Source organism: Muntiacus reevesi, chromosome 2 (assembly GCF_963930625.1).
Source record: "Muntiacus reevesi chromosome 2, mMunRee1.1, whole genome shotgun sequence".
In the NCBI taxonomy this organism is placed as follows: Eukaryota; Metazoa; Chordata; class Mammalia; order Artiodactyla; family Cervidae; genus Muntiacus; species Muntiacus reevesi.
The window spans coordinates 199,717,257-199,731,822 of NC_089250.1; the positions used below are offsets into that span (position 1 = coordinate 199,717,257).

At 50.2% G+C, this 14,566-nt stretch overlaps 1 protein-coding gene across 2 annotated transcripts in view; it reads right to left on the reverse strand.

Annotated features, from left to right (window-relative positions):
• Nucleotides 1-463: 463 nt before the first annotated feature.
• The window catches only part of EARS2 (glutamyl-tRNA synthetase 2, mitochondrial), a 28,124-nt gene continuing 14,021 nt past the window's right edge, over nt 464-14,566 (reverse strand). The window contains exons 4-9 of one of the 2 annotated variants that reach the window (XM_065924502.1): nt 13,097-13,569; nt 11,612-11,720; nt 8,472-8,625; nt 8,230-8,360; nt 2,546-2,681; nt 464-2,103 (exon numbers count right to left, since the gene is read on the reverse strand). In XM_065924502.1, coding sequence (XP_065780574.1) covers nt 2,020-2,103; nt 2,546-2,681; nt 8,230-8,360; nt 8,472-8,625; nt 11,612-11,720; nt 13,097-13,569 — 1,087 coding nt within the window. In that variant the 3' untranslated portion in view covers nt 464-2,019. The remainder of the gene's footprint in view (nt 2,104-2,545; nt 2,682-8,229; nt 8,361-8,471; nt 8,626-11,611; nt 11,721-13,096; nt 13,570-14,566) is intronic. The other variant, XM_065924503.1, reaches the window with a different exon arrangement.

Below are 14,566 nucleotides of genomic sequence, written 5' to 3' on the forward strand. Positions count from 1 at the left end.
ACCCCTTCTTCTGGAAAAAGTACCCTATTTCTCTTTGGGAACTTTTCCTCTGTTGGATATCATCTCCAAGGGACCACCTATTCCTTGTTGAGGAATGGTAACATGTACTCAGTTAGCCCAACCAGAACCCTCTTCTTAGTATCTGAATCTTTAGCTGAGTCACATCCAAAACTGAGTGGGAAAAATACAGAGGAACAACAACAAAAAATATTTAAGGGTTAATGTGTTCCCATTGAAGAACACAGACAAGACTGGCCATGACCTCCTGTGGTGGCCCACATGATCAGAGCTTCCCTGGCGCCTGTCTTTTCCAGGATCTGGTTCTTTGGTTTTCCCATAGATTCTTTGACTTTCTCAGAAATTTAAACTCCTATAAAGTCTCCAAAACACCTAGGCAGAACTGGTTTCCACTGCTTGTCATCAAAGAACTTACTTGATGTACTTTTCAAAGAATGATTAGGTCTTTGTGAAACTCAGCAAATTCTTTAATCCCCTTTCCCTCCTCCTCTGGACAAGGAGAGTGTATTAGCAATCTACTGCTGGGTGACAAATAATCGTAAAGCCCGGTGGCTTTAAACAATAAATATTTATTAACTTGTAACTGTGTGCCTGAAATTTGGAAGCAACTCTGGTTAGTGGTTCTGGTTTAGGATCTTTTAGGAAGGCTGCAGTCAAATGTCAGCCAGCACTGCTGCTGCAATGCAAGCCAGCATTGCAAGGCTGCTTTGACTGGGGCTGCAAGACCGACTTCCAAGATGGCCCATTCATACGGCTGTTGTCAGGAGGCCTCTGATCCGTATCTGTTTGAGTGTCTTCACCACGTGGAACAAGACAGAAGCCATGACACATCACACAAGGCAGCCCTCTTCCATGTAAATGCCAGGAGGTAGCAATGAAGATGACTGGGGGCCGCACAGGGGAAGCCCAGAAACCCCGTAGGGGGCCTTGGTAGCCAGTTACCATCCTCCTTTCACTGAGTTATTCCTATTCACCCCAAGAACATCTCATTTCAGAAACCCTCAGTGATTTACAAACAATGGGTAGAAGGAGGCGGTGAATATGAAGATGCAAAATAGGCAGAGTGAAGGTCTCCAGTCTAAGGACTTGTTTTGGAGAACTGGAAAAGAGGAAGATATAACCTTTAGGGAAGGGAGACACAGGCTGCCCGAAGTCCAAGGACAAAGAGTAGTATAAAACCTAAGTATTCCCCCTGGGCAGCCCCAAAGAAGGTCTGACAGACAGTTCAGGCCTGCTTGTCAATCACTGCTCCAAAGTCAAACTGGGTTTGAGAACTGGAGTCTAAGAGTCCAGGCCACTGCCAAGCTGTTACATATGGGCTGAGCTGTGTTCCCCACAAAACTCATGTTGAAGCCCCAACCTCCCAGTACCTCGGAATGTGACTGAATTTGCAGACAGGGATGATAAAGAGGTGATGAAGTCCAAACTGGGCTGTGAGGCTAGGCCTTAACCCAATCTGACTGATATCCTCGTGAGAAGAAGGCATTTGGACAGACAGAAATAGTGAGGGCAGAGACAGAGGCAAAACTGTGGAAGGACACAGCAAAAAGTCAACTGTGTGCAAGCCAAGGAGAGGGGCGTCAGGAGAAACGAAACCTGCCGCCACCCTGATCTTGGACGGCCCGCCTCCAGAACTGTGAGAGAATCACTTCCTGTTGTTCAGGCCACCAGTCTGTGGTCTTCCGTCAATGCAGCCCAGGCAGACTGAAGCTCCGGCTGCCACTATTCTGTGAGGCAGCTCCTAACCTCTGCTGTGTTCTGGGGTGTCACAACCAGATGGGAGGCCTTCCTTTCCAGACTCAGGGAGGTGAGACGGGTCTGGGCGTCCCCAGCCAGCTGATAAGGATGGGCCTGGCGTGGAGCCACACATGCACCTGTGCACCCAGAGGCTCTGTGTCCACTCCTGGTTCCTTCCGCAAGCTCCCGCCAGGCCCAGGCCTCCTGCTCCTCGCCTCCGAGGGTGGCTCCTGCGGCCACCTCCACCGTCCTGCCACCTTTTCTTTAGCTGCAGAGCACCTTCTGTATTCGTTCCCGCACTTCCTTTGGTCCCAAAGACACCATCATCTCAGCTACTGGAGGTCCTTGCTGAGGACAAACAAGAGAAAACGTTGCCTTCAACTGTCTGAGGAACACACGCCCGGCCTCAGATACAGGAGTTACACCCAAGCCAATGCTGCACCCCAAGGAAAGCCGGGTGTGCATTTTATGGGCTTCAATTTCTGAGGCTGAGGATGGGTCCCAGAGCCTGCTCTGCCTGGGTTAGTACGTCCCTTCACCCAATCCACTGCCAGCTCCCTGCAGGGGGCGGGGAGCATGTGTGTTTCACTCATTACTGGATCCACGGCATCTAGCATGGCGCTTGCACATGGTAAGGTACTCAGTAGGTACTGTCTGTTGAATGATTAAATGAGGGGGCTGGTCATGTTTCATTCATCTCTGTAGCCCACAAACTACACTTAGTGCTGTTGGTGAATGTCAGCTGAGTGGATAAAAGAGGGCTCCAGTCCGGTCCAACCGCCTGCCTCACCTGCTGTCCACTGAGGGCCACTCGGAGGAGCTTCATCACGTTACTGTGTTTGATGCCTTCCAGACCATCTGACAGCTTCTTCAGTTCTCCATTCAGCATGTCCTGAGTTAAGTTCGTACCAGGTCCTTCTAAAAGTCTAGAAAAGAGCCAGTCTGTGAGGGGCCAGCACAGGCCAATGGCAAGTGAGTGGAAGGGAGGACTTCAGAAGCTTATCCATCAGCTACAACATATTAATAAATTAATATCACAACCAATGTTCAAGCCTGCTTGGAAGTGGAGGGAGATACCTACTACCCCCATCCTAGTTGGTGAAGAAATAGCAACCAAGGGACTACAAACACAGAGGCTCCAAGCAAGTGTGCATAAAATAGGGAAATTCAGAGGATACCGTAAGAGGATTTACTAATTATTACCTGTGTCATGCAATCTTCATGCCTCAGTTTTCTCACCTGTAAAGTGGGGATAATAATAGTCTCTGCACCTCACAGAGCTATAGTTGGGCTGAGTTAAAACTGGTAAAGCACTGAGTACGCTGCCTGAACAGAGGGTAAGAACTCGAAAGTATGAGATCTTATATTTCAATAAAAAGTTAAATATTTTAGCTAATATTTATTATACCCAAGAGCTCAGAGACATTGTAAGAGGATCTAAAAAGAAACTTACAAATGAGTTAGATACAGGATGGAAGAATGAAGCCCTCTGGGAAATGATCTGTAACATGGCTTCAAGACCTCTGGGATTTTCCTGGTGGTACCGTGGATAAGAATCTACCTGCCAATGGAGGGGACTTGGGGTCAATCCCTGGTCCGGAAAGATTCCACATGACTCAGGGAATCCATGCACCACAACTGCTGAGCCTGAGTGCTTCATCTACTGAAACCTGTGAGCCTAGAGCCCATGGTCCACAAGAGTGCCACTGCAATAAGAAGCCCACACATTCCAACGAAAAAGTAGCCCCCGCTTGCTGCAATTAGAGAAAGCCTGCATGCAGCAACGAAGACCCAGTGCAACCAAATAAATAAATAAAGACTTCCAGGGGATGTAGCAGAGAAGAGCAGAAACAAAGACATCAGGAGAACCTAGCACCAGTAATGGCCCTGCCACCACTTGCTGTAACCATTCTTTGCCCACAAACTGAAATAGTTCAGGAAGTACAGTGGGCCAACAACCATTCCCCACTTTCCTGGCAGTCCAGCTGAGACCCACTTCCAAAAGCATGTTTGAGCTCAAGAGAAAGTTCCTGATTAGTCAGAGCCGGACTTGCAAAAACTTCGTCCCAGCCCTGATTCGGAGTTAGAGCAAGAGATTGGAGCAGGGCTGAAGACGGGCCAAGGCTGGAGACTTTCACTAGTGCAGACAGTCCTTGATGCCAACCTTGACACTGATTGCTCCTGAAATGGCCAGACACTCCATCCCCCACATTGGTTTACTGGGAAGCTGGCGGGCTTCCAGCTCAGGAACAGGGTTCATGAGGAAATTGGAACCAATGGCCTTCCAGGGCACATTTCCTTACTCACTCCAGTACTTGAGCAATTCAGTTTCAGTTTGAGAAACATAACCATTCTTATTGCATCTTAAAACTACAACACATGACTGCTGTTATTTATGAAATGGAAAAGAGGAAATGTTGAAAATATAAAATGTAACACAGTTTGCAGCAACATGGATGGACCTAGAGATTCTCATACTAAGTGAAGCAAGTCAGAAAGAGAAAGACAAATGCCATGTGATATCACTTCTATGTGGAATCTAAAATACGACACAATGAACATATCTATGAAACATAAGGGAAAGACCTGTGGCTGCCAAGGGGGGTGTGGTGGGGGGAGGGAAAAATTGAGAGAGTGGGGTTAGCAGATACAAACTATTACATATAGAATGGATAAACAACAAGATCCTTCTGTATAGTACAGGGAACTATATTCAATATCCCATGATAAACCATAATGGAAAAGAATATGAAAGAGTATCTACATGTATAATTGAATCATTTTGCTATACCACAGAAATTAACACAACACCATAAATCAACCATACTTCAAAAAAAAAAAAAAAGAAATGTAGTATGGGTAAAAAAGAACAAGCTCATCAATGTCATTATGGGGAAGCAGGCTGCCAAGGAGCTGGTGAAAGAGTGACAGGCCCCAGGAGGCCCACAGTGGCAGCCAGGACATGTTAATAAGAGCTGGCCCAGGACTTGGCATGGGCAAAGGGACTTCGACAGAACTGGTTGCTGCTCCACATGTGGGTGTCAGCTTTCCTGCCTTGAGTGGGAGCCCCAGAGTGTCCCTAAAATCTAATCCCATGGCAGGGGTGGGGAGGTAAGACGTTAGTTTGGTGAACTAGGACAGCCTCATAAGGAATGTCCTAAATTAACGGAGTATTATTAATAATACCTCAGGGAAATTTAGCCTGGAGATATGCTTGCAAGGGTGCTTAATGGTGTCTATTCAAGGTTATTCACTGCGGCATTGTTTGTAACAGCAAATTTGGAAGCAAATGTCCATCAACAGGAGTGAGTTAAATCATGGTGAAGTGGTATGATAAGAGACTAGCTGTAGCTGAGAGGAGGAGGAGGATGCTCTCGAAGCCTGGAGGTGGCTCAGTGGTAAAGAATCCACCTACTAATACAGGAGGAGACACAGGTCCAGTCCCTGATCCAGGGAGATCCCACAGGCCACGGAGCAACAAGGCCCGTGTGTCTGCTCTACAGCCCGGCAGTCACAACTACTGAGCGCATGTGCCCGAGAGCCCGCGCTCCACAAGAGAAGCCACCGCAACAAGAAGTCCACGCACCGCAGCTCGAGAGTAGCCCCTGCTTGCCTCAACTAGAGAAAAGTCTGCACAGCAGTGAAGACCCAGCACAGCCAAAACTACATCAATAAATAAACAACGTTATTTAAAAAAAATAGGATTCCTGATATATACATTTAAAAATAATTTCTAGGTTTTAAACCCACATTCAAGAGGTTTGAATAAATGAATAACAATTAAATTAGAAAACTGCAAGAATGGAGTTATATACACATTTCTTTGACTGCAGACAAAGGAAACCGCTATTTGGGACTGTCTTTCTGTTGGGGGCTGAGTAGGAGGGAAGACAATTTTGGCTATAAACCCTCTTGGACTGTTTGTATCTTTGCCACGTTAATTATATTCTTATCTTTTCAAAATGTATGTTTTAACAGTATAGTGATGGTTTCTTGTTATCAGGCGCTGTCCAAGCATTTCGCACCAAGGAGAAGCAACAGAAAACACGACAGGACATCCATTGTCTCACCCCAGCCAGCTGGACTTTCAATCCCTGCTCCTCCCAACTTACCAGCTGCATTATTTTAAACAAGTTACTCTGCCACTTTGGGATTCAACTTTCTCACCTGTAAAGTGGGGGATGGCAGCAGCAGTTCCTTTATGAGGTTGCTGAGAATTTACGCATGTATACACACATGCACAGCACACATCATGCCACATGTACGGCTGCTCAGTCGTGTCCCCCTCTTTGCGACCCCATGGACTGTAGCCCACCAGGCTCCTCTGTCCGTGGGATTTCCCAGGCAAGAATACTGCAGTGGGTTGCCATTTTCTTCTCCAGGGGATCTTCCTGACCCAGGGATCGAACCTGTGTCTCTGTGTCTCCTGCCTTGGCAGGCGGGTTCTTTACCATTAGCATACATACACGTTCACACATCTTTTGTGTGTGTGTGTGTTATTTTTTTTATTGGAGTATGACTGCTTTACAATGTTGCGTTACTTTCCGCTGCACAACAAAATGAATCACCATAAGTATGCATGTGTCTTTTCCCTCTTGCGCCTCCCTCCCACTCCCCGCCCCACCCCTCCAGGCCATCAGAGCGCTGAGCTGAGCTCCCTGTGCCATACGCCAGCTTCCCACGAGCTATCGACATCTCTAACATACATGACATGTAACATATTGCACGCACGTGTGTAGGCAAGTACGCAAATGAGTGTTTGCTGTTCCTATCAAACATAATCTTCACAACAAAACTGGGACGTTAAGTAAAATGGACATTTGTGGGGTCTGCTGCTCAGCCCACATTCCCCTTCCTCCTGATACCAGGGCCCTAACTCTCCCCGAGGAAGGACCTGGCTCCATCCTCAGCCCACGAGCTTTGGCTGGGGGTCCACTCAAGGCCCCACAGACGACCTAACCTAAGCTGGTCAACGTATCACATTCTCCAGGCTTCTGCGACTAGTTTGGAGGCAGAAAAACCAGGCCAATCAGGCCCCATGAGAGCGAATTTCAGGACACGGCTGAAGTCGGGGGCTGCGGTTCTGCCCTCTTACGCCCGCAGTGGGGACTGTGAGAGAGGCAGCTTCTGATCCTCAGGATCCTTTCTCCCTCTCATGTGTACTAACACAATTTTTAGCTGGGCATGTGGCCACCAAGGTAAAATCTACATTTTCTGGACTCCCTTGTAGCTTGGCCTGGCCACAAGGCAGGCGTTAAGGTCAGCAGGATGTAAGTGGAAACACGTATAACTTCTCAGCCAGGGCCTCGAGGGGAAGGAGGGGCCCGTCCCCTCTCCTTTTCCTCCTTCCTCCTCTGGCTGAACCGTGAGCCACCATGGACCATGCGGACAAGAGCAAAACTTGGGCCACAGGCCACCACCACTGAGCTTGAGCTCTGCAACAAGTCTTCCTGCTGCAACAAAGACCCAGCGTAGCCAAAAAAAGGAGAGAGACAGAGAGAGGGAGAGTATGAGCAAAACCTAAACACAGCAGGACCCAGAGACGTGGACAGAAGCTGTTCAGCCTTGAACTACCTGATCTGAATGCAGGTAAGGGAGATAGCACGTATTCATCTAACACAGAACCTCTGCAGAAGGAGCGGCTGGCCTGGGGGAGTGTGAGGCAGGAAGTCAAAGGGACAGAGGGAGAAGCGAGGTGTTGGTGCCATTACTTTTGGCCCCTGCACTTGCCTGGGCCTCAAGTCGACCCTTCTGGCCTCTGCAATGACGTACATGAGTCACTCCCCTCTTGCTTAAGCCAGTTTTGGTTGCACTTTGCGCCCTCATAGTCTAAAGAATCCTGTGACCATGAACAATGAGACCTAGTATCATCTCCACCCTGCAGGGGCGGGAAGGGAAGCTCAAGGACGTGCAGGAACCTGGACAAACTGAAGTCACCTGGCAGGTGAACTATTAAGTTGGTGCAAAAGTAATTAACGGTTTTGCTTTGTTGAACTTTGCCATTTGATATCAGAATAGATTCTTAAATAAATGTGGTTTTGTTATACATCACTTCCTATCCTGAAGCACAGATTTTTATGCTCCAGGAATAAGCAAACTTATTTCTTGTTGGCAAAAATGTGTTGACTGTAACGGTTCCTATTTTGATGAATAAAGATATGTTTAAGCCTAGTTATAATGATTTCAAATCCAGAGTCTGAAACCATAATTACTTTTGCACCAACTGAATAACTGGGTCAGTGAGTGGCTGGGCTGCAGGGCACCCAGGTGGGTCCAATCCTGGAGACAGAACCACTCCGTCTTCCAGGGAAGCCTGGGCTTCTCAGTGCCATGAGTGACCCTCTCACTGAGAATTGCTCGCTAGCTCTGGGGCCAGGCTGCAGGCCTGACCACCAAGCCCTGGAGTGGTGAGGGCCCTGGGAGGGAGACAGGGGAGGCAGGTGCAGACCCCAAGCTCCACCTGTGGCAACTCACCCCAGCACGCGCTTGGCAATGATGTCCACCTTCTCTGAGATGGCACCCAGCTGCGCTCGACCCACTGCAGGGCGGGTCCACAGGTAGGAGTACGCTGGGGAGACCAGATCTTGCAGGCGGCAAACGTGACCCTGGGGAGAGAGGTGGTCACTGAACGTACCGGGTGGGGGGACCCTGACATGGGAAGGGGGAGGAGTGGGGCGCCACCCGCTCCCCGGGTCTCCGGGCTCCTGACCCCACACCTGTCTTAGCAGGATGATCCTCTCCATGTAGGCCGGGTCTAGCACCTCTCTGTCCTGCAGCTGGCTCCCGAACGCCTCCTCCACCAGGGCCTGCAGCTGGCCCACCAGCTGGCATCTCTGGGTCTCGTCGCCCACCAGCCGGCGGAGGTGCAGCCTGCAGGAGAAGCCAAGGGACCATGAGGCTACGGCCACCCCCAGCCCTGCCAAAACCCTCCTCCCTGGGGGAGCGGGTGGGCTTTGCAGAATGACTCCTTCCAGGGGATGCTCTCCCTCCAGCTGGGCTGGAGCAGTGGGGAGGCTCCCGACAGTCTGCCTGTGACTCAGCTCCCCAGCGCCTCTCACCTGGCCCACTGCCCTCCCCTGAGCTATCATTTGAATTCAGGACTCAGTTAAAAAGCTGAAGTTTTGCTGTCAGGTCAAATTTTCTTTTCAGAATTCTTCTAACCTTCTTGTTCCCTCCTTCAGAAGCAGCAGAGCCTCTAAGACTCCAAGCCTCAAACCAGGCCCTGTCGGTCCTCAGACCCCGGGCTGCCCTCACCCTGTCCCTGGCAGGACTGGAGGGACCCCAGGGTGTGAACAGTACAGGACCGAGGACTGTTCTGGAGGTGCGTGCCCTCCTGTCCTTGGTGTAGAAGAAGGGCAGGCAGCAAGGGATGGGTGACCATCTCATGAGCTCTGAGATCGGGCAGGCCTGTGAGTGAAGCTGGCCCTGCCAAACATCTGCAGCAAGTGATACATACAAGCCCTCAGAGCTCAGGATACTCATCTGTTACCATGGGGACGACGGAGCCTCCCTCACAGAGCGCTGGGCGGAGCACAGGAGGGGCTGTCTGAAGCGCTGGGCACAAGGCCAGTGTGGCCGCCACGGCTGGGAGCCGGAGCCGAGTTGGGAGTCTGAGCAGAGGCTTAGGCGAGGCAGAGGGTGGAAGGACAAGACCCTCTGGGAAGCAATCTGGAGCACGCCGTGGCCCCAAAACATCATTTTCTAAAACAAATGGAGGGAATTCCTTGGCGGTGGTCCAGTAGTTAGGACTCACACTCCCACTGCAGGGGGCACAGGTTCTATCCCTGGTCAAGGAACTAAGATCCCACATACTGCCTGCCAGGCACAGCAAAATAAATTAAAAAAAAAAAACGAATGAAGAGAAATCACATGAAATTGTACTAAAGCTGTTTCTAGGACCTCTGCAGCTCGATGAGACAGCGGGAAGAAAGAAATCAAGAGACCATGTGATGTGGCCATGCTTGAGATAATCCACGAAAGGTCCAGGGATCCACGCCTGGGACACAGCATGTGCTAGACAAAGGTCAGTTATTATTACTACCTCCACCAAGCCACTGGCGCTGCTGTGACAGCTACTACCTTTACTACTGTTACTGAAATAGTCATGGCAGTGGCCTGATTACAGAACTACCTAAAGCGAACAGCTTCGGCTGTATGAAACCTGCTGGCATCAACTGCAAGCAAAAGTCACGGCCATCTTCCTCTGACTCCCCTCGTGCTTTGGGGAGGACTGGAATGGGTCACCAAGTATCGTCCCTGTCCTGACCCCATTTCTTCCCGGGATGTCACTTTCTCCATGATAAGCAAGGTTGTGTACAAGCTGCATTCAACGTGCATGTTGCACTTGTTCCTGAACGTCCCATGCAAGAGAGGCCCACTGGGAGTTCCGTGGTGGTCCAAGTGGTCCATTGGTTATAGGACTCAGTACTTTCACTGCCATGGCCCAGGTTCAATCCCTGGTCGGGGAACTGTGATCCCACAAGCCTTGCAGCATCCCTCCCCACCCTCCCAAATAAACTAAAGCAGAAATACCCACCACTACAGTATGAACTTGAACCTGCTTTGTTATTTAACTTCTTGACATCTTGCTCTCGTTAAATGCACAACAGGGCAAAATCATACCAGTGACCCCTGGTATCTGATGGGGGAAGTAACATCCTTGAGGCAAATGCAGTTGATGTGAACCCCCTGGGCTCATGCAAGTAAAACACTGAGAGCCTGTCCCCAAACCAGGTCAAGAGGAGGCATCAAGAAGTTCCAGCCCCACTAACTACAGACCTGTCCGTTGGCTATCCCACTAATGCCCTTAGCCCGAGATATGGCAACAGGGATCCAAACTCTAACTGTGGCTGGAGGTTTCAGAGAGAAGGTGTGGTGGTGGTGTTCAGTCTCTAAGTTGTGTCTGATTCTTCTGTGACCCCAAGGACTACAGCCCGCCAGGCTCTTCTTGTCCATGCGATTTCCCAAAGAATACTGGAATGGGTTGCCATTTCCCTCTCCAGGGGATCTTCCCAACCCAGGGATCAAACTCGTGTCTCCTGAATTGGCAGGCGGGTTCTTTACCACTGACTCACCAGGGAAACCTTCAGAGGGAAGAACTACTTGAGATGTGAAAACCATGGCAAGAGGCAGCGCTCACTCACTGTACTGGCTGGGTTGGGGAGGGGTTGACCAAGCATAACTCTGAAGACAAAGAACAAACCTGCCGTTTGACTGAGCACTTTCTCCGTGCAAAATAGCTTGAGGCTGAATTTAACTGAACAGTGGCACAAGGCCAGTACTATTATTGGTCCCATTTTTTAAAGAAATTCTCAGCGAGTTAAAAAGATATATTACCCTTCCAGCCTTCACGTGAGCCCAGAACCTGTGGCTTGTCGTGGAAGGACAGGACAGTGAACAAACCCAGGTACCTGACACCTCTCTGTGCTGATCCCTGCTCCCCACAGCGGCTGACAGTGGGGCCACCGCTTCAGCCTCTGCCCCATCACCCCGACAGCGCTCCGAGGCTGGGACAGGCGGCCTCATGATCCCTGAGCTCGCAGTTCTGAGACCGCCTCTACACCTCCAGTACTGGAGGAGCCTGCTAGGGTCGGCACTATGGATCTGGCCCGATGGAGGGACAGACCGGGCAGGAGGAGTTGTCTCAAGGTAATAGTCCCATTTTAGAGAAGAGGAAACAGAGGATCGAAGAGATCAGGTGACTTACCTGCGGTCACACAGCACTAGACGCCTAAGACCGCAGTAAAAATCAAGTGTGTGTGACTCCAGGCCCCACTAAGACATTCACCATGGGGACCCAGCATCAGCAGGTGAGCCCATTCCTCCCAGAGGTGAGTGCTCCAGATTCCCCACTCACCTGTTGAATTCTGGAAGCTTCTCCAGGTCCAGCAGGGCTGAGTGGCAGGTGACCCGGCTCAGGTCAAACTGTGTGATCAGCTCTGGCAAGGTCCGGCCCATCTGGTTCTCTGCAAGTGAGGAGGCCCAGCTGCTCAGCGTTCTATCACCCCACTCCCCCGTAAACCACCCATCACCACTGCATTTTCAATCACGAGGAAGGCTGGCTAAACAGATTTGATTTCTAGTCATTTTACACATCAAGGGTCTGAATGAGCTTTCATTTGCAGAAAGGGTCCTGTCACTAAGGGGAAAAAAAAAAGCTTGAAAACAATATCTGCCTAAATCAACCCTCACTGCCCTCAAAGACATGAGCTGCAAGAAGAGCCTGCTCATCTGTCTGGCTGTGGGCCAGGGATCCCGATTGACTGGTTTTGGATGGGGTCTGAGCGGAAGTGTACTTTACAAGCTTCCTGGGGGATTTCAAACTGCAGCCAGAGTGAGAAAGCTGAGCCAGGAGCTGCTTCCCTCGAGCCGTGGCTCCATCCCACGCAGTCAGTGGGCATCCTGGTCAGCCTCACGCCTCTGCCACATCCTTCACTAGCTGTGTGACTTCGGCAAGTTACTCAACCTCTCTGGGCCTCATAAGCTTCTAACAAACAGTGGTGATAATACATCCCTCTCATGGGTATTTTAATGCTTAAATAAGACAAGAGTAGAAAAAGCAGTAGGCAGACTATTTATGACCATGTTTTCAGAAACCACCCCTGACCAAAGAGGTCACTCTACTTTGCGCATCATCAAGATGTGGGCCTGATGTCTTGGGTCAGCATGGAATAAACTAGGGTCACAGTAATAATAGTAATACTCCCAGAGTACATTACATACTTACTCTACTCTAATAAAATAACTGCAATAATCACAGGATCTGTAGTGTTCGTGCTTATTGTGTGGCAGATACTGTGCTGGCTCCCCATAGGAGCTCAGCGAACCTGAACGTAACTCAGAGAGGAAGACACTTAGCCCCATTTTACAGATGAGGCAACCAAGGCTCACAGATCATAAGTTCCTTTGAGGCCAGAGATTACACCTTACTCACTGTTGTAGCCCCAGAACTTAACATGGTGCCTGGCTCAATAAATGGTGGACAAATAAAGAGAAAGAACTCATGTAAGATCACACAGCCATGGCCTCCCTGGTGGTCCAGTGGCTAAGAATTCACCTTGCAATGTAGGGGACACCCGTTTGACCCTGATCTGGGATGACCCCACATGCCTTGGAGCAACTGGGCCACCACAACTACTGAGCCTGTGCCCCTCAACAACAGAAGCCACCACACTGAGAAGCCCGCAAAGCACCATAAAATAAAATCAATAAACTAAAAAAAAAAAAAAAATCACACAACCTCTGGGCAGCAACAGCTGGGACTGAAGGCCGGGTAGCCTGACCCAAGGCCCCGGCTCCTCACCACTATGGTCCCACCAGGACCTCTCAGGGGAGTGGGTACCTGCAAACCCCGAGCCGCAGTTGGTGATGATGTCGAGCAAGGCGTCCGGCAGGAAGCCAGTGGCAGCAAAATGCTCCAGGAAGATGTCCCCTTGCCTCTTGGACAGCTTGCTGCCATCCCTGTTGAGGAGCAGGGGCAGGTGGGCAAAGTGTGGGGGCTGCCAGCCCAGGGCCTGGTAGAGAAGCAGGTGCTTGGCGGTGGAGACCAGCCACTCGGAGCCCCGCAGCACATGGCTGATGCCCATGTGGTGGTCGTCCACCACGCAGGCCAGGTGGTACGTGGGGAAGCCATCGCTCTTCAGGATGACCGGGTCCCCCTCCACGTTGGCCACCTCGTGCCGATTCCAGCCGTATACCAAGTCCTGGAAGGCTGGTGCCTCCCCCTCCAAGCGGAAGCGGATGGCAGGCTTGGGGTCCGTGGCCAGCTTCTGGGCCACCTGCGCCTGGCTCAGGCTCCGGCACCGATTGTCATACCTGTTGAGAAGCAGAGTGGGAGCTAAGAGTTACTAAGAGCACTGGTGATGGGCGTGAGCCTTAGCCGTCTCTGATAACTATGACCCTCGGCAGCTCATTTACCTCTCTCAGCAATTTCTTCCGTCTTGAATGGGGATAATACGGTTGTTGTGTGGGAGAGCTAAGTGTGATAACAGAGCACAGCAGACTCAAGTCTGTTTCCTTTCTTCCGTGCTTGACATTCTTCCTTGTCAAATGTCACCCAAGGGGGTGAATCACGATGGGTGTTGCTAGGTGTGCGATCCCATTCCTCTATACAACTGACCCATCCACACTGGACCATTCTAGTCACTGAGATTCAAAGAGACGTATGCCTGGCGGGTAGGGTATGATGAAGATTTTGGGAAAGATTTTTCTCTCCAAGTGAGCCTGAGAGTGAGCCATAAGCTGCTGTAGCTACTTCAAACTGACTAAGGGAAGGAGGCAGCAAGAGAGGCAGAAAGAGAACAAAAGAGAGTCCCGCCTTCTCAGAGCTGCTGGTTTCGTCCTGGAGGCCCCCACCTCTGGCTGCTGCAGAATGAGAAGACGAACGCCTATGTGGTCTATGCTCTGACTACTCAAAGTGTGGTCTGTCGACCGCCAGCATCAGCCTCACTCAGGAGCTTGTCAGATATGCAGCATCTCAGCCCCTCCCCAGGCCTGCTACATCAGAAGCTGCCCGTTAACTAGATCTTCAGGTGATCCTTCTGCACATTAAAGTATGAGAAGCTCCAGTTTGTCCGTTTTAAAAAGTATTTGTTACCTGTTCCCAAAAGTGTACTGATACACAAATGTACCACTTGAAAGCACTGTCTCTGACACTGAGGTAAATGTTCAGTGGCTTCATGGATTCCAAGACAGAGCATGATGGTAATTAAAAAAAAAATAATCTTCTGTCAACGGGTAAAAAGACTGCTTATGATTTAAAAAGCAATGCTGCAGTGAATGTCGTGACCTTGTATGAATCTCCAAGCCCTTG